At 40.5% G+C, this 23,072-nt stretch overlaps 3 protein-coding genes across 6 annotated transcripts; 1 reads left to right on the forward strand and 2 right to left on the reverse strand.

The window, feature by feature from the left end:
- Window positions 1-1,877: 1,877 nt before the first annotated feature.
- acbd7 (acyl-CoA binding domain containing 7) lies at window positions 1,878-4,908 on the reverse strand. The gene is made up of 4 exons (XM_066645726.1): window positions 4,813-4,908; window positions 2,771-2,888; window positions 2,610-2,672; window positions 1,878-2,228 (listed from the first exon to the last, which is right to left on the reverse strand). Exons 1-4 carry the CDS (start codon window positions 4,822-4,824, stop codon window positions 2,155-2,157), a joined length of 267 nt encoding a protein of 88 aa, XP_066501823.1. The 5' UTR covers window positions 4,825-4,908; the 3' UTR covers window positions 1,878-2,154.
- On the reverse strand, window positions 2,780-21,340 carry nmt2 (N-myristoyltransferase 2). Of its 3 annotated transcripts, none has more exons than XM_066645692.1 (13): window positions 21,033-21,340; window positions 18,414-18,531; window positions 18,091-18,235; window positions 16,561-16,679; window positions 15,772-15,863; window positions 14,318-14,434; window positions 13,915-14,085; window positions 13,239-13,347; window positions 12,778-12,948; window positions 12,473-12,640; window positions 12,255-12,392; window positions 11,368-11,428; window positions 2,780-2,888 (listed from the first exon to the last, which is right to left on the reverse strand). In XM_066645692.1, the coding sequence occupies exons 1-12, from the start codon at window positions 21,140-21,142 to the stop codon at window positions 11,408-11,410; spliced, it is 1,479 nt and encodes a 492-aa protein (XP_066501789.1). In that variant the 5' UTR covers window positions 21,143-21,340; the 3' UTR covers window positions 2,780-2,888; window positions 11,368-11,407. The 3 variants fall into 3 exon arrangements, with proteins under 3 accessions (XP_066501789.1, XP_066501770.1, XP_066501779.1); XM_066645673.1 differs by lacking the exon at window positions 2,780-2,888 and adding an exon at window positions 9,546-10,747; XM_066645682.1 differs by lacking the exon at window positions 2,780-2,888 and adding an exon at window positions 9,583-9,710.
- On the forward strand, window positions 6,762-9,428 carry rpp38 (ribonuclease P/MRP 38 subunit). 2 transcript variants are annotated; one of them, XM_066645703.1, is made up of 2 exons: window positions 6,762-6,904; window positions 7,829-9,428. In XM_066645703.1, exon 2 carries the CDS (start codon window positions 7,835-7,837, stop codon window positions 8,681-8,683), a length of 849 nt encoding a protein of 282 aa, XP_066501800.1. In that variant the 5' UTR covers window positions 6,762-6,904; window positions 7,829-7,834; the 3' UTR covers window positions 8,684-9,428. The 2 variants fall into 2 exon arrangements, with proteins under 2 accessions (XP_066501800.1, XP_066501809.1); XM_066645712.1 differs by having other exon boundaries at window positions 6,821-6,904; window positions 7,834-9,428.
- Window positions 21,341-23,072: the final 1,732 nt, after the last annotated feature.

A 23,072-nucleotide genomic window follows, 5' to 3' on the forward strand; every position in this document is an offset into this window, starting at 1 on the left:
ATATTTACAGAGAAGGTTATCGACCAATAACGGTAGCGCTACAGTCAGACCGTCCAATCAGAAGATTTTAGGCTACTTCACCACGCCCCCTTCTCACTCAAGCGAACCAATCGGAGTAGGGGAGGGCGGGACTAGTTTGTGAACGAAACGCTTCTCGAAATTCTATGTAAGCTCTAGAAAAACAAAATCCCGGACGTTTGTGAAATTCCGCCTGGACATTTTTTTAAGTCTAAAAAAGAGGACACGTCTGGTCACCCTAAACATACATAAATTAAGCTATTTGCGTGTGACTGCAAATTCTCAACCACAGGGGCATAATTCGCCCTCTAAAGTAAAGTAGTTTATTTAAAGTTGAAATACCTAGCCAGGAAGATGACCCTTGGTATATTGTCATTCTCCAATCAAAAACATGTATCTCCATTTTTGTTTCTTTTTTATTTTACTACATCACTGGAACGCAGAAGCTGTCCTTCACAATATGTGAAACTTTCATGATGAACACATCATGGACCCATAGAAACGCTCCAAAAGTACTTGAAATAAATCTTTTTACATTGACTTCCATGTTCTGGAATGGGGAAGTAAAATCCCCTCTGAAATTATCATAGCCATATTATAATTACAATTCCTTACAGAATTTCTACATTTTATGTACATCTAGGCCTACAGTATTGAAATAAAACCACGAGTAGTACTGTTAACGACTCGAAATGGTAGGACATATTCATACCCCTTGGCCTAAATTTTCAGAACTATTTATACTGCTGAGGTGGTGCATCTAAATCTGACTCCTGTTTGACATCAACATAGTGTAAGCACCAGGCAGCACTGACAATGCCCTAGACTCCATTACATGCATTTTTGTGCATCCTAATATTGCATGACAATAAGAGAATGACTTTTTCCAAAATACAGTCCTATGATAGGACTATATTATATAGCAAGAGTATGAAAAAAAGAAAAAACCCCACTCAAAATTGGCTTGGCACCAACGGTCAAGTTACCCTCTAGCAAGTAGACTAAATATAGCCTAACGGTACTGTAAAGCAATGTCATCATTGCTCTAATCTGATAAAAGTACGGGGGATGGAATCGTGTTTCAGCAAAAGTAGTGGTGTTGAATCTCCTCTGAGACAAATAAAGCCAACCTAGCACTTTCTAAAATGCTGCTAACACAATGACACAGAACATTTTAATGTGCGGGAGGAGAATGCAAACTGCCTAAATCTGTCATATGAGTGAGCAGACGCCTGTTTTAGCTAGCACCATGAGTAGAGGAATGGTGAGAGACTGAGGGAGTGGGTTTATTATCCTTTTTCAATTAGTGAATGAGTCCAGTTCTCTAGAATTCCAGGTTGGACCATTATAAAGGACTCAAATCATGATCTCCTGAAGATGGCGCCAATGCTTAGACGTCTGTGCCACTTGAGAACCCAAAAAACCTTTCTGGCATTTACCCTGATAACCAATGTAAATTATTCCTACTAACAATATACTATGGTGCATTTTTAGAATATTTTTTAATTTGCCAGTGCTTTATTCATTTATGAATTACTAATGAATTCCTGGCCAGTAAAGTCCATGGACTGGACACTGATGAATCTGGAAAGCTTTCAAAAGGCGGTGCCTTGACAAAGCCGGGCTGAATCTAACATTCTGCATGTGTCCACTTTTGAGGACTTGGCTGCAGTTCTTTTGCTGAGAGGGACAAAGAGGTGCTTGTTTGGAATGTGTGTGTGTGTGTGTGTACATCAGGCTCCAATGCAGCTCTCCAGACTTGAGAGAAGAGATGAATATTGATTAGGTGCTCTCCATGACACAGACCTAAATCAAAAGTAAGTAACATTTCAAAGGGGACAATCAATGGAATTTAATGAAAAATAACCACCATCACACCAGCGTTTTATGTAATCAATATTTTATGAGCAAGACAACATGCTCTATTTTTATACTCACTGTCCATTTTTGTTAAATTATTAGCAAATCTGGTAAAAATATCAAGAATAAATGTAAACAAAAATGTAAATATAACTCTTGCCCTCTAACTGTATTAGGGAAAGCATAAAAACGTATCACATCCACAGTTTTGTGGGTTCAGGTGTACATTAGTTCCTAAATAAATTTAATCTAAAAACGTCAAAGCTGCGTCTATGATCACATGCCGTATTTATCAATGGCTTCCTTCGCCAAGGCAATGTAGGCAGTCATGGCATCGTCTTTGGACATGCCTGTTGAAGAGCACACAGAAAATATTAGTGTTGCAGAGTCTGAAATAACAGTTAGGATTCATTCATTCATCTTCTGTAACTCTTTCCCCTTTTCAGTGTCCTGAGGGGTTTGGAACCTACCCGGAATTAGTGGGCACAAAACACTGAACAGGGTCTAACACGGTATCACACACTCATCCATGCGCTATCAGCAGCTCCACCGTGCCTACACATTCCATTTAGTACTTTATTCTTTTATAATATAATAATGTGTATATCATTGTATACCAGTAGACAACAGAATGTACAACAGATCCAAAAGAAGCAAACCCAATGTGTTCAAATATGCAGTGCATTGAATTAGAGAACGGCATAAATAAAGCTTCTGGTAAACATTATTACCTTTCCTGGAATTCCATGCTTCCCACTTGGCTTTTCCCTTCAAATCCACCATTCCAGGTTTATCTGCCATTAAACAGAATAGACACAGCAAGACTTACAGCTTCACACCAGAATAAAACCTAGTGTCAACACTTAAGTATTTAACGTCTAACCAGCATTACCTATGTTAATATCACCAACAGTAGCCTGTTTGTAGAGGCCATAGAGGTCCAGCAGCTCCTGGTCAGACGGCCTGGTCTTCACTTTCTTTACATCCTCTGCGTGCTGCTCAAACTCCTTCTACATTAAGAAAAGATGGTTTAAAGCAGCAGTCAGTCATTTTTTACCACCTAAAAATTAGCAAATATTATTTAAGAAATAGATTATTTATCAATTTTATTTTTAATTTTTTTTTTTTTATTTAAAATTTAAATTTTTCTGTAAAGTGTCATTATCACGTTTATGATCCATAAGGTGGGTCACGGACATGGGGGACATGGTGGATACTGTGGCCATATTAAAAATAGGTTTAGTACTGGATCACTGATACATGATATGCATTATGAATCACAAACATATTTTTGCATTCATTCATTTTTTGTAACCCCTATCCGGTTCAGGGTCAAGGTGGGTCCAGAGCCTACCTGGAATCACTGGGAACAAGGCGGGAATACACCCTGGAGAAGACGCCAGTCCTTGACAAGGCGACGCACACTCACGCATTCACTCACACCTATGGACACAGTTGTGTCGCGAATCCACCTCCCAATGTGTTTTTGGATTGTGGGAGGAAACCCATGCGAACACAGGGAGAACACACCAAACTCCCCACAGACAGTCACCTGGAGAGGGGCTCGAACCCACAACCCCAGGATCATGGAGCTGTGTGACTGAGACACTACCTGAAGCATACTTGATTAATCTAATATAGGGAGGGAAAAAAAAAACAATTGTCCCTGTGTCCGCGTGGGTTTCCTCCGGGTGCTCCGGTTTCCTCCCACAGTCCAAAAACACACGTTGGTAGGTGGATTGGCGACTCAAAAGTGTCCGTAGGTGTCAGTGTGTTAGTGAATGTGTGAGTGTGAGTGTGTGTTGCCCTGTGAAGGACTGGCGCCCCCTCCAGGGTGTATTCCTACCCTGCGCCCAATGATTCCAGGTAGGCTCTGGACCCACCGCGACCCTGAACTGGATAAGGGTTACAGATAATGAATGAATGAATGAATGAATGAATAGTTTTTCAAACAGTTTGAAAACCAACCACATTTTAAGTGATGCACTGAGGTAAACTAGGGAAAGGCCTTGCAATATTTTAATCAAAATGTATAAAACCTGTTGTATAAATACTAATATAAATAATTTACAATACAAACTCTCCCAGCTGTACTGGATGAGATCAGTAACTCCAGAGAACACTGTCCCAATGCTCCACATCCTGATGCTGAGGGTCTTTATCACTTTAACCAATGCTTGCCACTTGTCACATGAATTGACAGCACTTGAATGGACCACACACCCAATTGTAACAAGGGCCATAATGCATTTTCACAAAAGCAAATGCAAGAAAATGCAATTATTTCTACAGTTATTTCTTAGTGCACTCAGTCCAAACTAATCCCTTTTGGCTTGCAAGTGGCTCTTTGACCCATTTCCTGCTTCCATGTGATTCAATTCAGCCCACTCTTAATCACTCCACCGTGGTCATTATGCCCCTCACAGTACACGGCCCATTGTTCGGCTCAACAACTAACAAACAGTCGTTCATGCCAATCTGAACACCCATTGTGAGAATATAATCAGGTTACAATAGTGCAACTCAACCCCAGTGCACTCCCAAGTTTATCCTTCTAATACACTACATCCCCAAATGTTTGTAGACACCCTGTATAAAGTGTGCTTCATGAAGGTGGATGTGTTCAAGGGGGCGGGGGTCTGCGCAAGCAGTCAGCAGACTGTAGAGAGCTGGAACGGCATGTCTCTCAGTGGCAGTGCACTATAAAAGGCTGGGAACGACGTTAGGACACAGAACACGAAACGAAATGCACGAAATATGCATTTATACTAGTACAAATACAAAGTGACACACCAATCGGGCCTCGGATTCAAATCCAGCTGCTGACAGCACGGACTACGGGAGCACCGGGTGACGATATGGAAGCCTACAACAACAAACGTAGGGAATATCGTCTACAATGGGATAAACACATCGTAAAGTGAAAGCACTGACCTGCAGAGTCATTGTGTCCGGACACACAGAGAGAGAGAGAGAGTCCACTGAAATGAGCACAGATCTGCTGATGAATTACAGATTACACTACCAGAGAGGAATGCGCTTATTGGCTGAGCAGAGAGCCAATCAGCGCGCAGCAACCAGTCAGCGCACAGAGCGCGTTACTGACAACAAACTCCAGAGCAACCAAATACCCAAGTAGCTACATCTGTCATGTTTTCTCGTTCGGTTTAGTGCTCCTACATTAAAAACAGATATGAGGAAAACTAAAAGCAATACATTTAGGTGCAGATATCATAGCAGTATTTTAAAAAGTACAAAGAAATATATATACAATTAAAAAAACAAAATAAAACCTCTTTCCTTTTCATTTACTTCTCAGTTCTCTCATTAGGTGAGTGTTATGCAGCTTGAAAGCTTGAAATACTATTATATCTCTAGAGATTAACACTAGTGGATAAGTTAATCACAAACAACCATTAATGCATAGCTAATTAACTGTGCGGGCGGCACAGTGGAGCAGCAGGTTAGTGTCGCAGTCACACAGCTCCAGGGACCTGGAGGTTGTGGATTCGATTCCTGCTCCGGGTGACTGTCTTTGAGGAGTGTGGTGTGTTCTCCGTGTATGCGTGGGTTTCCTCTGGGTGGCTGTCTGTGAGGAGTGTGGTGTGTTCTCCCTGCGTCTGTGTGGGTTTCCTCCGGGTGACTGTCTGTGAGGAGTGTGGTGTGTTCTCCCTGCGTCTGCGTGGGTTTCCTCCGGGTGACTGTCTGTGAGGAGTGTGGTGTGTTCTCCCTGCGTCTGTGTGGGTTTCCTCCGGGTGACTGTCTGTGAGGAGTGTGGTGTGTTCTCCCTGCGTCTGTGTGGGTTTCCTCCGGGTGACTGTCTGTGAGGAGTGTGGTGTGTTCTCCCTGCGTCTGCGTGGGTTTCCTCCGGGTGACTGTCTGTGAGGAGTGTGGTGTGTTCTCCCTGCGTCTGTGTGGGTTTCCTCCGGGTGACTGTCTGTGAGGAGTGTGGTGTGTTCTCCCTGCGTCTGCGTGGGTTTCCTCCGGGTGGCTGTCTGTGAGGAGTGTGGTGTGTTCTCCCTGCGTCTGCGTGGGTTTCCTCCGGGTGACTGTCTGTGAGGAGTGTGGTGTGTTCTCCCTGCGTCTGCGTGGGTTTCCTCCGGGTGACTGTCTGTGAGGAGTGTGGTGTGTTCTCTCTGTGTCTGCGTGGGTTTCCTCAGGGTGACTGTGAGGAGTGTGGTGTGTTCTCCCTGTGTCTGCGTGGGTTTCCTCCGGGTGTCTGTGAGGAGTGTGGTGTGTTCTCCCTGTGTCTGCGTGGGTTTCCTCCGGGTGACTGTCTGTGAGGAGTTTGGTGTGTTCTCCCCGTGTCCGCGTGGGTTTCCTCCCACAGTCCAAAAACACACGACTCAAAAGTGTCCATAGGTGTGAGTGTGTGTGTTGCCCTGTGAAGGACTGGCGCCCACTCCAGCGTGTATTCCCGCCTTGCGCCCAATGGCTCCAGGTAGGCTCTGGAACTGGATAAGCGGTTACAGGTGATGAACGAATGAATGAATAATTAATTTGCTCATAAGAATATTTAAATTTTACTTCAGTAACCAAAAAAAAACAAAAAACGAATTTATGCTGTGGATGTAAGATTAATCAAATAATAATTAATTTATTTGCATTACCAGTGGATACCGGGGGAAACACAATAAAATATGTGAATGAGTGAATGATGTGCATTTTTTAAGTAAATATTACTGTGGGGAAAGTGATATCCATTTAATCCAAAGGTTTCTTACATCATTAAACTAAGGAACCAGCCCAACAAGTATAATGACTTCAAAATGTGCGTTTTTGGTGAACAGTGATGTGTTTAGATCTAATTTTAAAGCCTGAGGAGGTCTTTAATGTGGGGTGAGGACAGGGAACCGAGTTGAAGCTGAACACTAGGCGGCGGTGTGCTTTTTGCCAACAGGACTTTTATTATCTCAGAGAGTGGGAAAGGCTTGTATGGAGCATGGCGGCGCTGTAGCTGTCTGTGCACGCCGTGGTGGATTCAGAGAGAAACTTCAGCTCACGAAGGTGGTGTGTGTAATCAGAGGTGAGACTTCCAAATAAAACCAAAACCCCTCCACTGCTTTAAACGCTTCTACCGCCGTGGCTGTGGACTACAGGAGAGTTAATTTTTATTATCATCGGTATTTAACATTGAATTGAATGCATTCTAAAACGTGTAGACCCAACTGAGCAGTAGTATCTGGTTTTATATAGAGGTTTCTTAGTGGTTTAAATGAGTAGTAGTGTTGGTTTTCAACATAAAATTGGCAAATACACATACAATAAATAACAATTTCTATTAATTTAAATAATGGCGCAAGGACATGTTCTGTTTATTAACTTCAAATGTATATTTGTGCAGTATTTACTTTTAGAAAAGTGCATTTCCTGAAGAAAATGTGGTTGCGTAGCTTACGTGGTTCCCATGTGTTGCCAAAGCATTCCAGGTAGTTGCTATGCTGTTGCATTGTGGTCACTAGAATGAAACTGTTGCTAAGTGGGCTCTGTGGTAGTTAAGGTAGTTGCTATGGTATATCAAGTGATTGCTAGGATGGTTGCTAAGGTGTTGCTATGTTAGCCAATATATTTGCCAGAGCAGTTGTTAACATATTTCAGGTGGATGCTAAAGTGAGTGCAATGATAGCTAAAATGGAATTTGGATGTTATTTACTTTGCAATACATAACCACAAAGGGGAAAACGTTTACTTTTACATTTATTTAGATCCAATTAAGACAGTTCATGTAATCCCACAAGCTTAAATTAATATTTTTCTAGGTAATTTTAATTGTGAGCTGATGTTTAATAATTTAAATATTGAATAGGGTTGATTAATGTTTTAAGGCCTCAAATAAATATCGGTTACAGTGAATAGTATTAAATATCTACTGAAATGTATTTCACTATTATTTTAAGTTGAACACACATGGCTCCTCACTTAAATATGCTTGTCATGTTTGTGTTGTCAGAGCAGGATGGCCACTCCAGGGAAGAAGAAGGAGAAAAAGAAGCCGATCCCAGTTAAAACGTCTCTGAACAACCCTTACAGCCCAACATGGTCACTGTTAGAGAAGGGCCAGAAGGGAGTTATATTAAAAACGCTGAAGGAAAAGATGGACGCTCTTGGATTTTGTAAGACACAGGTTCAAACTGTTTTCCGCAGCAAAAGGAAAGGGAAAAAAGACTCAAAGCCTGTTGAAGGTGAAGAACCTGCTCGACCACAGGGATGGAGTGACAAATCCGTGCGGAGGCAGCTGGCCATCGGCATCAACGAGGTAACCAAAGGCCTGGAGAGGAACGAGCTGAGTCTGGTGCTGGTCTGCAGCACTGTGAAGCCAGCAAACATGGTCAGTCACCTTATTCCACTGAGTCTGACCCGCGAGGTGCCAGCTTGCCAGGTGCCAGAACTCAGTGTAACTCTCTCAGGGATCCTGGGCGTGAACAGTGTGCTGGCACTGGGCTTCAGACGAGAATCTAAAGACTTTACAGATACAGTACAGCAAATTGTGCCCAAAATACCACCACTCCGCACGGCTTGGGTCTCCACGGAGAGAGGAAAAGTCGGTCCAGAGAGCACAGACCAGGGTGGAGACGTCAATCCAGAGCTGCTCAAAACTGAGGAGAAATTCAGAGACTCACCTTCACATACAGCTAAGACTGACCATGCCCAATCGCTTCCACCAAAAAATCTAAAGAGGAAATTTGACATTTTGCTGGAGCCAGCAGAGGACCCCAGCCTCTTGCTCCAGCCTCTGAAAGTCAAGAAAACCATCCCAAATCCAGCAAAAATCAGAAAGCCCAAGAAAAAAAAAGCACAGAAGTAACTGACTTAAACAAGGACACTATCTTTAATGCGAAGCACTAGTTATTAAAAGATGTGTGAATTTCCATGAGGTGCTTCACATCAATTAAAGGGTTAATGTTAAATTAAATCAGTGTTCTGATAAAAAACATACCCATTCAGATTTCTTCAGCATGGTGATGATAGGAAAAGTGAACACAGTGAACTTTGTCATGATGTTAATGGTTTGGGGTTCTACTTTACAGCCCCATTAAGATTCAGTTTAAAATGATTAGCATGACTCCTTTTTACTGAACTTCATGAGGCAGCTTGAAGAGAGGGTTGTTGGCACGTCTGGTTCCTGTTACGAATGTTGTGAACGATTGTGATTCATTAGCATATCGCATCAAACCACTCTTAAAGAACTTTTATATATAAACGACTGCATTGTGCAGAATTACCCTTTTAAGCTGTGATCAATTACACTTCATTTTGCCTGATGCAGGTGAAAAGTTATTTTTTTAATTATTTTTTTAGAACTAGCAATTACGTATGTTATTCATTTTTCAGGATACGGATCAGATAAATTTTAGAATAATCAACACGAGTAAGGATTAGAAGATTCAAAATCAGATGTTTCCAGAAAGTGTAACTGTAAAAGTTATGGAGAAAACTGATCCATTTATTTGATGTAAGGTTCTATGGAATGATGTCTAAATGTGCCTTTTGGTTTCTAAGCAACAATCAAAATTGAGATGCTTTAATAAAGGCAAAGTGTGGACACATCTGACATGTTGTTTTGGTTGGAGTCATCTTGTATTTAAATACTTTGACACTGCACAGTGCTTTGAGTTTTCCCGCCCAAGCGCAAATCAGCATTTACCTTCATTCATTGTTGAGAAGAACGACAGCGAATTCTGTTACAGTTGGTTGAGATTCCGATGATTTTTATTCAGTCAAATAGTCCATGCTGGTAAACCTTAATGTAGCTCTTTAACAATTATGTATCTGGGTGGCCACCGTGTTTGACATGGTGCTGGTTACAGTTTCCTTTAAGGTCATTAAACAACCTGTAATGGAGTTCAATAAAAATATTGTTTTCAGAAAGAGAAAGCTGAGCATCATTTCAAAACTACATCTGATCTTAGTTTTAAAAAAACAACCTCTTAAATAAGGCAAGTATTTTTTTTAAGAGTTCTCACTGTTGCGACGCAAAGATTTCTGGGATAAACACATCAGGGGTTGGGGGAGGGGGGGAAAAAGGAAACGGAAAAAAAACCCAAACATGCTCAGTTCATACAGCAAGCTTCATGACAGCTGCATACAAACACTGACATTCGCAAAGTGCCCTAGACTTCAGGAACGAAATCATGGCCAATATTTCTGATGGATTCGGCTTTACTCAAAACTCTCTGGCAGGAGATATACCAACTGCCCACTGTGTTAATTCTCTTGTAACAATGATTGATAAATATTGATGCAGTGGATAAAGATCAAGTTGAAAAACACGGCAGTTTTCCCCCAGTAAGATGCAGTAGTTCGCTCTTTTTCTTCATCGTTTTGTAAGCGTGATACCTGGATGTGTGGTAGTTTTAAAAGTCCGTACCGTAGACCCTTAAGATTTATGCCAACTACGATGAAAGAAGCAAGAACACAAAGGCGGTTCTAACGGTATGAATAATTTGTTTTTTCAGAAAAGTCCCATGTAACAATGTTTTAATCAGTCGTTTCTTCGTGCAACAAGCGGGTTTTTGCAGCTGCACAGAACAAAAAGCGCCGTGAAGAGCATCATCCGAGTGACGACGCACAGACGATTGTTCGACTCGTCCGGTTCCTTGTGCTTGTTTGAACGTTCCTTGTTTTCCTTTTATATCACTGTCTGGATTTGATGATTTCATTGAAAAAAATACTGACAGAATATTACAAAAAAAAGGAAACATTTAACTTAAATACAATTCTAAATATCAGAATTGCTTGAAAGAAAAGACTAAACGTTAAGGAGGGATCGGGGGGAACAACCCTGGCATCACAAACACAAATGCCTTTATGAAACAAATAAAACAAGGATTCACATTCTTCTTTCTAGATGCTCTCAGACACACAAGACCTAAACATAAAAGAAAAATCTTAAAAACACACTGGAGCATTCTGCTCCATTTAAGAACATGTTGTGCTTCATAAATGCAATACATTCTTTCTCACATGTACCCAACACTACCCCTTGGATCTGTTGACTAACCGTGGGGAACTCCTATGAACCCCCCGAGGCGGTGCCACAGTAAAAGCCATTGGATTTTAAACTCCCCTTGTTCCTTAGCCCCTTGTAAACCGCACAAAACACAATAAATATCTGGCATTAATTAAACAGGATGCTAGTTCTTTCACACTTATCAATGCACCTTCATAAAAAAAAAAAAAAAAAAAAAACGTAGAGGGTTCTGGGGGATCGACCAGCCGTCCAAGAGGCGTGCGTATGTACATGTGTGCATTTTAGAAAAGGACGTAAATAGTTTATCCATGTCGTTAAATGAAATCTAAATGTGTGTATGCCTGTCTTGATACAGTATGAAGAAGTCAGCTGATGTGTTTTCACATTCAGGATATATAGAAATAAAGAATGAGAGAAAACTCCCTCGTTACCAAAACGAGACCTAAGAGAGCTGCACGATGGAACTCATTCACTTTGAATGGATTGTTGTATTTTTTGTTTTTAATTATGTTGTCTACCTCCTGTGTCCTGAAAGTGTTTCAGCCACCCAGCAGGCAGTTATTGTAGCACAAGCCCAACCTAAGGGAGCAGAAAGAGAAAAAGAACTAACACTTAGTACAGATAGTATAGGTGTGTTCTGTAAGCATTCCCACCATCCAAACAGTGACTCCTGTGCTCTCTCAATATTGGTTTAAAGCAGTAAATGAGGTAAACTTATTTGTCACCAGTACAATTTTTGTTAGACTGCAGTTCTTAAAAAGGAGCGTCTACGTCTTTTAAGGTGGAATGGTATGTTTGAGGAGGAAAAACAACTGTAGTTTGTACTCGTCTGAAGTGTAACTGGTCAGTTAATGTCTATTCACTGTCTGAATTCCCACACAAACTCATTTGTAACTCGAGCTGTTTAGTTTTGTAGCACGTTAAAAAATGCAGTTAGCTGTCTACAGAGTTTGGAGAAATTTCTACCTTAAGTGATCCAAAACAGCAAAAATATATTCAATATTTTTTGAGGAATAGAGCAACATCCTCATTTCAGTTCATGCTTTTCAACGTTTGGAGTTCTCTCTCTCTTGTGTAAAACAACTCTAGATGCCTCTACCACTAGCGGGGGGGGGGGGGGGGGGGAGAAGAAAAAGAGAGAGAGAGAGAGAGGAGAGAGAGAGAGAGAGAGAGAGAGAGAGAGAAGAGAGAGAGAGAGAGAGAGAGAGAGAGAGAGAGAGAGAGAGAGAGAGACATACCGGACAGAAATACTTTATTCACTCATTTACAAACTAGAGCGCTAGCGAATGGTGAGGAAACAACTTTTGAATTTTATAAATTCACGATTTATAATTGTCTTTGATTACACCCTTGAACTACACCGTTAGGAAACTAAAGAGTGAAATAATTCCTCAAGTGTACTTACTTTCTCAGAGTCCATGGGAGGGCATTTCCAGTTGTAAAGGTAATACTGGAGGTTGCCGTCTCCGATTCCAAACTTGAGCTTTTCCAAGAAAGTCTTATTCTCCATTAAATCCAGAGCATTAAAAACATCAAAGTCTTTCTGTAATAGGGAAAGACATTTAAGAACAGGTATTAACTTCTGTTAATAACATGTTCAGAATAAGGGGGGGGGGTTCCTACCAGTTTTGCAAGTATGAGTGCATCATTCATCAGATCTATCAGCGGTGTCTCCGTGTGCACATTGTAAAACGAGTATGCTGCTTTCAGGCTCTTGTGCAGTGGGTGGTGCATCACTGTAGACGGCAAGGTGTAGAAACTTGTGAAGTCAGTCAAAGCGCCACCGAGACCCTGATGAACAAAACGAGCAAAGAAGGAGATGTATGCAGATGTCACCAAGTGCTGCACTCTTTGCATCACATAAAATTAACATTTAATTCAAATGTAAGGTGCCTAGAAATGTCCACCTTTTTTACATGACATCGCACCTCTACTACATAAGTGTCTATGATGTTCTCCTGTGGTAGGAACCAGTGCTGGACCTCCTCCTCCCCCATAACTGGCCGCAAATTAAATTGGCTGAGGTACTTCTGCAGCAGCGCTGTCACCTGCTTCACATCACCAGCCACCATTGGCCTCAGCCCCATGGTACGAGTGCTCTACACACAGCAGGAGAGAGAGGAAAGAAACGGAACAAATTGAGTATATTCTCTTTATTAAGGAAGAAGCCCAATTTAAAAAGTAGTGCTTTGCTGTTGATTTGTAAAAGTGACTACACAATACACAAGGCTGCCATTATCCCTTTGGACAGGTCAGATTCTTAAATTCTTTTTGTATACACGCTTTTTTTTCCCCCCCAAGTTTACACTATTCAAGTTTACACATTACACACTTCAAAATCTTTAACCCTGGTGTTTTCCTACATCAAGAACACGAAGGTCACACTCACATCAGGTAACCTGTAGAGTTTCATGGTTCTTTGTAATGTCATGTTTCTGCTGAGATGGGAAAACTTCACCTCGACAAGCTTCCTGGGATTTAGAGAGCGATGCCAGTATCTACAGAAACAAAAGTTACTCCAGTGCAAATAAAAACACTGTAAATTATTCCCCATTACTATACTATTCCCCAATATTTCAAGTGTGTCCCAAAATCTAGTGAGTTGTCAACAGAGAGCATATTAAATCGTAGTGTGCGCATTCCCAACACGTAGGCCGTCCCAATTCTTAAGACACCTTGAATACATTGCCTACTGAGATATCTTAATCTGGCTGAATTTTAATGCGGCATCGAACCTTTCCTCAGCTGCTAAGGCAATCCCATGATGCAACACCAGCACAAGTCCAGTCTATTTCTCTCTTCTCCCAAAAATAATTTAAATCACGATTAAAAATGGATAACGGAGGAAAATCCATAGCGCTGACGCTGAGGCGACACTAGCCGCTGAGGAAAGTAAACAGTCGTGTGCCGTGAGCGGGAACAAGCCGTGACATAATCGCTCTCTTACCACAGCGTCTCAATAATCTGCCTCATGAGGACAGATGACCGTTATCAGCTATCTACAGAGTCACTGCCTACTTAGACAGCTCACTAGGTTTTGGGACAGACCTTATGTTTTGTGGTACCTGCACGTGGAGACAGGTTTGGGCAGCACCACTCCAGCGGTGTATACAGCCTGGAATATTCCCTCTAAATTAACCCGCCGTGTGATCTCTCGGATCAGAACCGGAGCTACGCGCTTGGAGCGCAACTTTTTATGGACACACAGGAAATTAATTTCCACCATCTTCTTTAACCTGAAGCATGAAAGAAAACAATGATTTCCTCACACTTCACTTCACTTCAGTCCACTATGTGAACATGCTTACAGAAATTCTATTCAAAATTAAGAAATGGGTTTATCAGACTACCACATGGAATATATTTAGCGCACATAAATGAAAATGTAAAAAACCTTGAAAGGTAGTCAAACTTGACATTGTTGTCAAGTTAAAGGGATTTGAACCCTGGCACAGGAGCCAAACTCACGTGTCGTAGATGTGAATGTCTGCAGGAATGGCACTAATAAATCCCACCAGTTTTTTATTGGAGGAGACTCTTACACCACAGTGCCACTGCGGCAGCCAACCAGGTGGACGCAGAGCCCTGACAGAAGATGAGAGAAATATCAAGGACAAAGAGAACGTCAGCTGTTAAAGAATATCAGAGTCATCTCACATCCCTGTCTATAGAGTACACCAGTGTACAACCTTCTGCACAGAGGTGTGACGTGAATATTTAAGTTTATATGTCGGAAACTTACAATGCATGCTATATAGAATTAAACTGAATTCAAACACCAACAGGAATTTGTCTCTGGGAACAATACTCTATCACCAAAGCTTTAGAGGAGGAAGAAAAACAAACATTCTTAGCTTTCAATGTAAACTAATGTAGCAAGATTTTCAGTCATTTATAAACATTTCTTTTTTTATTTTCACACTTATTTCACGAGTTTTCTTCTGAGTATACATAGATGTAAAATTAGACGTAAATAAATAAGTACAATAGCAACACTGCTATAAAAGCCATAAAGCTTCGAACTTGTGAGGTTTGGTTTTATATAAATAACAATTAAAAAAAAAAGAAAGATCCACTATTTGGGGGTTTCTTATAACTCAGAGTAATAGCTTTCTTACAAGCATTTTATTTCTCCATCTAATAATTGAACTATTCAGCCATTTGTTGTGAAAGAAATACAGTTACAATTTCAAGCATTTTCAAGAACTTTATCTAAAATTCCAGCACTTTTTAAACCTGGAAAATACAACATTAATATTCAAGCATTTTCAAGGATTTCAAGCACCCCTTTAGAATGGAGCCTGCCAATTTATTTAAAGGAACACTAGGTATGATTTGTGTTTTTGCATCTGGGGCTCCCCTTTGTGTAATTCATTTGTACAGCACTACTGAAATCAATGGGGCGTGGAAGGGTAAAGGGAGTGGGGGGTGGTTTCCTACCCTCCTCCAAAAGTGACATATTGCAGTGTACAGAAGCACTGTAGTATATATTACAGAGGCTCTATTCTCCATATTACAAGTGAGTGGAACATCACAATGATTTTGAAGCTGTAATTTTAATGTAGAATTATGACACAGTGTCCCTTAAGCCCCACCAACAACAGAGGGTCCTCATTTTACACATCTATTTTATTCATTCATCCAGCTTTAGTAACCAGTTCATCCTGTTTAGGGTGGCAATGGGTCCACAGCTTTCCCCGAATCATTGGGTGCTAGATATGAACACACCCTGCATGAGGCACCAGCCCATATCTCTCTCTCACACACAGAGGAAACCCACATAGGCACAGGGAGGACAAAACATACTCACAGAGAGTGACCTGAGGCAAGGACTGAACCCACAACACCAGGACCTCTATATACAACAATATGACAAACAAAATAAACCTATACTCTCTAACGTCACACAATATTTGTCTTACCATCTGAGGAAGTCAGGAGAATAGTCAAATCTAAACATGTTGTCATCATCCTCAACATAATTTTCGTTCAGCAATGTGTATAGCTCCTTCAACTGCAATAGAGAAGAGAAACACAATGTAGATCCAGTGTTTTATACAGTAATCTCAGAGGTATATGTATACTTAAGATTGTGTTATTTAGGTGGGAATACCACGAGGCCCTAGCCTGTTTCATATTTACGCACAAGACCATAGACTAACAGAGTTTGAGAGCATACACACCAGGCAAGATGCTCTCATACATAGAGATATGACACTTTTCCACTTCATGGTACCTACACTACTCGCCTTTACTTGCTGGGTCCTGGTTTGTGTTTCACTACCACAGCTACCCCTGGAAATGTAGCTGATGATGTCACAAACAACTGTACCCAACAGATACTACATTGGCCATGGTATTATTTTATGACCTACGACTGTGACTGTGTATTTTATGGGTTTCCACTAGCACAGCTCCCCTGTGAAATGTAGGTGGTGACGCTGCAAAACCCTGTATCTAACGGGGCTTTGAAAATCACAAAAATGAAGGCGGTAACTTTAGGCGCCATTTACTCAGTGTTTTCATGTGTTTTGTTTTTTTGACTGAACATAGCTCCATGCCCCAGTTCACAGATTCACCAGAGTTTTTCTTGTTCACCCAGTTCCAGGTACTAGGTACCAAATTTGCATAATGGAAAAGCAAGAAAGAAGAGTGATGTTGGTAGTGTATGAAAAGCTTCAACACACAATACTCAAAACATCAACACTTACCACTTCAGCATTGCTAAGATCCAGCGTGTCCCACATAAAACCTTGTGGGAGGGAATATGGCTCCTGTCTGACATTCTCCTTATCCGGCTCAATCGGCCCATGGGTGGTCACGACCTCATCTGCGATGAAAAAGGTCAGAAGAGTTGCTTAGGTTACTGCAACCACAACAAATTTGCATCCCACCGTGTGGAGTCATTTTAAACAATCTAAAGAAGCACTGCGCAAGTTTGGTAAGCATCCTGAATGGGCAGACTTTCTAGTGGCATTTACTGAAGCTCTGTCTCTCTCCTTTTTAGCTTACCCAATATTACCTGTTCTACATTTCTTGTGGTGACTGGGTTTGCCATTCTGATGTCTCCAGAATTAGAGACATCTCAAGTCCCGATCACCAACCTTCAGCTTTACTAATCAGCGTTGTGAGCAATATCCCTAATTAATCTTTATTTAAATAAATAAAAATAAATGTGATTGAATTGCATTACTTAGGTGCCCTGCTCATTAAGCCAGACCTTCACTGTTTGTTTTTGACTCGCTGTGTAGAGTCGCTTGCTGCAGTATTATTAAACATATCTTACATATTGCAGTTTTATAAAAAGCAATTATTTTCATCATCAATTGTCCCTGTCCAAAGAAAAACATGCATCTCTAAAATGCCTTTACATTCATTGGAAGTCGATATAAAATGGTTCTATTTCAAGTGATTTTTGGAGCATTTCTATTGGTCCATTCATCAGGATATTTTCACACAATGTGAAGGAAAGCAGTTGCATTCAAATGATGTGGTAAATTAAAAATCACAAAATATAAGTAAACATGATTTTTCATTGGACAGCAACGTTATATTTAAATGATCACACTATTAACTTTTCCTTCCGTACAGTGACAAATAATTACTTTACACTTTTTATTCATTCATAACTTCCTTATCCTGATTAGGATTGAAAGGTATGTGACCCCTACTCAGAATCACTGAGCACAAGGCAGGAATAAAGCCTGAAAAGAGTGTCCAGTCACTCACATGTAGACAGGTTTGCAAAGTCAAACGTCCTTCAAACACGTTTTTGGATTTACTGTGGGAGAAAAAGTAACTACCTGGAGGAAACCCACACAAACACACTTCTCACAGTGACCTGAGGCGAGGTCTGAACCCCAAGATCCCCAAAATGTATGGCAGTGACCCTACTGTTGCACAGTCTATGCAATATGAGCAGTTGACATTCAACAAACACCATGTTTGGACGTCATCACATTTTAATTTACATTTAGAGGTGAAAGTCCTAAAATGATCTTAATGACCTTGGCTATGTTATCTGCCATTGAGTCAGAGGTTTTATTACAACCTTCTAATTTAAGAATAGCATGTAGGTATTCTGACCTGTAGTTATAAGTAGGACTGTAGTATATGTAACTCTTGTAGTTACTGAATAATAAGCTGTGGAAATTGCCATTTTTGAGCAGAAATAAAGTCTAAGGCTCCATATGAATTTGAGGTCTCCGGCCCACTGTAACATTGCAGTAAATATCACTAACTGAGTTTAGGGACGGGTTGGGTGTCCCAGAACTGGTACTTGTGCTTGGTGGCTTCGTCTATGCTCTTGGCAGGCCCTTGACAGGTGGACAGCAGCTCCATTGCCCTCTGAATGTCTTGCAGTTTCTGCATGGGAATGGCTGGATTCTAACAGGAAAAAAAAAAAAGTCGGTTTAGGCCCCAATCTGTGTTTTACTTTGAGCAGCTTCCTGTTAAACAGCTTCACATATGTACACACTATGTCATTATTTTTTATTTTTTGCTTTTTAAAAGAGATATTTGTGTATTTGGATGTGGCTGTGCAGAACTGTAATGTGTTAGAAACCTTAATCTCCTGAGAATCAGAGGCGGAATCAGATTTGGTTCCTCCTGAGCTGGGTTTTTCTTTCTTTCTCTTCTGTTTTTTCTTTTTCTTCTTTGCACCTAGTTCTCCACCAGGACTCCTTTACAAAACCACAAAATCTTTGGATCAGAACCATGCAGAGAATTTATTCTGCCCTTTCATTTTGGACAGCTGGAGTTCCAAAGTCTGTGAGTCACTTATCCTTCGTGGTTATATGTAAAAAACCATCTCCTAAATTACATTTTTTTTAGGATTTGAACAAAGTCATTCAGAGTGGTCTGATGCGAAGCCCTTTATTCTAGAGAAAAAAGTTAAATAGTCCAATGTGGCAGCGGCAGAGTTAGATGCCTTAATGCTTTTAAATGAAATGGCTTTCTCAAATGCCTGATGTATAATTTTACATCTTTTCTAAAATACAAACAAAACAGAGTGATGCATTTACCATCATCTACATTAAATACTGACGTAATTAAATGTCACAACTAGGTTCACTATTATCCTTTACAACTATTAACATAACATTATTCTGATACCATTGCTGGTTCCCATCCCAATCGTAAACAAAGGGCTGACAGGTTCTGGCACTCAGTGAACTGACAGTTTCTGTTCATTTTCTAAGTGATACATGTTATTTTTTGCTTTACATTTTAAATGAGAATAAAGGTGTGCTCCAAATACATGCAATAATGATTTTATTTACTAGACTTAATTTCCAAATTTCCTTGCGGTGCACAGTTATTATTGATATATAATGGTAGAACACTGGCCAAAACAGACTCGGCCAACAGTATTTATTTGATTTATTATTATATGCCACTTGTACAATGTTTCAACAACAGAAATACTCATACGTTGTTTTGCATACACTATATTTGAGGTGTACCTGCAAGTTCCATGCCCTGAATTAACTAATGGTTGATTTTAATATACATTTTGGATCTTTATTCTTCAGGTTTCAAAATAAGAAGAGCTTCCAAGATTTGTTGACATTTGATACAATCAATTCCTCCTCCTATTTCCAAAGAAATTCCTGTGCCCCTTACATACACAACAAACCTATAACACAACAAAGCATAAAACAATCACCCAGTACCTAACAGCTTGTAAAATATATAATGAAAACGTGTCTCTTTTCTATCCAGATCAAAAAAGTGAACTTCCATAAAATCAATGGATTATCTGTGTTCTGTCCCACATTTCAGACTCCAATGTTCACGATGAGTTAACATTTTACGACTACTTTCTGATGACTATCCCAGCAGAAAATGCCCTGCACAGAGGGCCAGGGCATCACTATCCTTGTGTCAAACCAACCACCTACAGATACTTTGTAGTGCTGTTTAGATTTTGCTTTGTATATCCGTCTATAGGCACTTTTTATAGATTTTGCCATGATATTAACAGTCATTTTGAACAAGACCCATCATTATTTGTATACACTTGGAATTAAACCTAATGTGCCGAATATGCTTTGAGATCTTAGCTACAAAATAGTAAAAATATTAATCCTGATGTGTCATTTCTATTGTGTCCTCTTTCAAAGCGTGTGTACGCTACACAAAATCCAGCAAATAAATGTCAATTGTGTATTAAAACGTGTAGAAACGTGTATTTAAGGTTTTTTGATGGCATTAAAAATGCAGTTCGACGTAAACTGATGATGAAGGTGGTGAAACCCATACAACTTTATAATGTGAATTTGAACTTGAACTGTGGGCCTCCAGGACATAGGGTGGGAAACACTGGTTAAGGTGGACTTGAAAAGTCAGTAGGGGTGATTTCAGTCAACAGAGCAAACGTAGAAGCTGAGAGCGTTACAGTGCCATAAACAATGAGAGTAAATATCAACAGCTTTATGAGGGACTGAGGAGCGATATTCTGCCTAACAACAGCGGAGCTGCATTTCAGTTACCGGCCTAGCGTTAGCTTCCCTTTAACATCACTTTCGCTTGCTACAGAAAACTTAATATTTGGCATTCAGTCTCCGAAACTATTATTACTTTTTTAGCGAACCTAATAACTTGTCTGGCCATACAGTAACATGAAGATTTAAAAAGATATCCCGGTCACCGCTTTCAATAAGCGGTTGCTATGTTTGCTAGCTATCTAACGTTAGCTTGCTAAATATAACATTTATTCAAGTAATGTCCTCTAAAATGACAACTAAATGAGTTTTAATGTGTCGCTTCAAAGGTTAACGTTAGACACAAACACAGCCTTACGCTGACTGTAAATACATTTTAGCACTTCATTCAAACGAGGCTCGACCTGGCTTCCTAGTCGAATTCCCCCGTTCCACCTTAAACGGCACAGGTACCCGAGTGTATTTAAGGTGGAACGGTAAGATACATTCAAATAGAAAGCCAACTTCAACTACTCCTCTTTTAAATAATATATAGAATATGTACCGAGTTACATGAAAACTACAAAGGCAAGTTGTCATACAGTGTCTGCACATTCACAGAGGAGGAATAACGGCTATGAACGACTATGAACGTTTATTATTGACAGCGGGCATCCTGTTCAACTGAGTGAACTTAACGTCGGTCCCTAAGCTAAGTCAGCTACACTCACTGCTAAGCAGCCGACTAGGAGTTTTACCCCTGCATGTGCTCATTCTCCTCCTCGTTGTCTCCGTCGATGCCGCAGGTGTCCTGGTCGTCCAGCTCCAGGCTCTGCTGACTAGCCGCAGACTCGCTGTCCTCCGCCATCACGGAGGGAAAAAGAGAAAGAAAGACAGAGAGAGAGAAAGAGAGAGAGAGAAGGAGGGAGGGAGCAAGAGAGACAGGAGCTTAGCTCCACAGCTACCTGCACAATTATCCCTGCAGAAACAGGAGAAAACAGCGCCCGCTAACGGCCCTTAATTATCTTCGTTTACTATCTTATTTTTGGCTCTTAAAGGAACACTACTATTTTTTACGTTAAAATTACAGCTTCAAAATCATTGCGGTGCTTTATTGACATGTAATAGAGCCCCTGTCTTTACTGCTCTGGCTCAGCACTGCAGAAAAGGCACTATGTAACTTTGAGCCCCTCCCCTTCTTTCAATACAGTGGGGTGGAATTAAATACATTTGTGATGTCATAAAATTTAAATTAACTATATTAATTAGTTTGAACAGACTGTATAAGTCCTCTATGAGGACTTCAGATTAAATTTATATGTAGAGCAGGGAGACAGAAGGGGGGTTTACTCCAATGGTTAGAGAAGTTGGCTTGTGACTGGGAGGTTGCCAGTTTGATCCCCACAAACGGCTGGAAAATACGAGTCATGAAGGAACAGCACCCTCCTCCTCCCTCAACATCCATTGCTGTGAGGGAGGAGGGAGTGACCTTGAGCAAGGCACCTAAACCCTCAACTGCTTCTTGGGCATGTTTATTAACCTGTTTAACTTAGTTGACTAGTCATGTCCATGTTAGAAATTCCAAATCTGAAGAAATTAATATGAGATCACACTCTGTCCAACACTGATATGTTCTTTCACTGGATATTACTGGATCCTCCAAATGACAAGGTCATTAATCAGGGCTACTGTGGAAACAAGCAGCACACGTGAGGATGGTATCCATCTAGTATGGTTATTAGCCTAAAGAGCGAGCATGGGGAAGATTAATCACCCAGTGATTCAAGTTCATTTACACTGTTTCTTTACATTGAGTGGGTCAACTTAATAAAAAAAGCCCAAAAGCTTAATAAAAGTTTTCTGTGGTATTTTTTGCAGCATCAGTTCTGTTAAATCATTTTACTGAAACGTGAAACGTGAGTGTTTCACAGCTGCACAGCTCAGTGATGCTCCTGGGTTCTAGGACTGCTTTGGGTCACTAGTCTGTGAGGAGTTTGGTGTGTTCTCTCAGTATCTGTGTGAGTTTCCTCTGTGGTGGAAATTGTTAACAATATGTTGATTAATGTTATTTTGTGTGTGTGTGTTACTCCAAAAAGGAAATACTTGTTTATTTTAATGTGTTTAAAGCTTTACTTATATTTTAAAACTGTGTGGGTTCGATTCCCGCTCCGGGTGACTGTCTGTGAGGAGTTTGGTGTGTTCTCCCTGTGTCTGCGTGGGTTTCCTCCGGGTGCTCCGGTTTCCTCCCACAGTCCAAAAAACATATGTTGGTAGGTGGATTGGTGACTCAAAAGTGTCCGCAGATGTGAGTGTGTGAGTGAATGTGTGAGTGTGTGTTGCCCTGTGAAGGACTGGCGCCCCCTCCAGGGTGTATTCCTGCCTTGCGCCCAATGATTCCAGGTAGGCTCTGGACCCACCGCGACCCTGAACTGGATAAGCGCTTACAGATAATGAATGAATGAATGAATGTTTACAATTATATTAGAGATTCACGAGGTTTATCTTGGTCTGTGAATATATATGATATAGATAATGAAGATAATGCGGAGTTCTGAAGACGAGTTCCATTTGTTTTGTTTTTTTTGTTTTTTTTGTAATACATTTTTTTTATTTCTTTAAGGGATAATAGGCCTTAATTTTAATACAAGCAACAGATCCAGACATTCAAAATAGTGGAGAGTGATGAACATATTGACTTCAAAAGTGGATCTCTCACAGTTATAAATGCTTCCAAACACAGCTTTCATAAATCATACAGTTTCATACACACTGCATTTGGTTATTCAGCTACAACAGGT

This window comes from Hoplias malabaricus, chromosome 1 (assembly GCF_029633855.1).
Source record: "Hoplias malabaricus isolate fHopMal1 chromosome 1, fHopMal1.hap1, whole genome shotgun sequence".
NCBI classification, from domain to species: domain Eukaryota; kingdom Metazoa; phylum Chordata; class Actinopteri; order Characiformes; family Erythrinidae; genus Hoplias; species Hoplias malabaricus.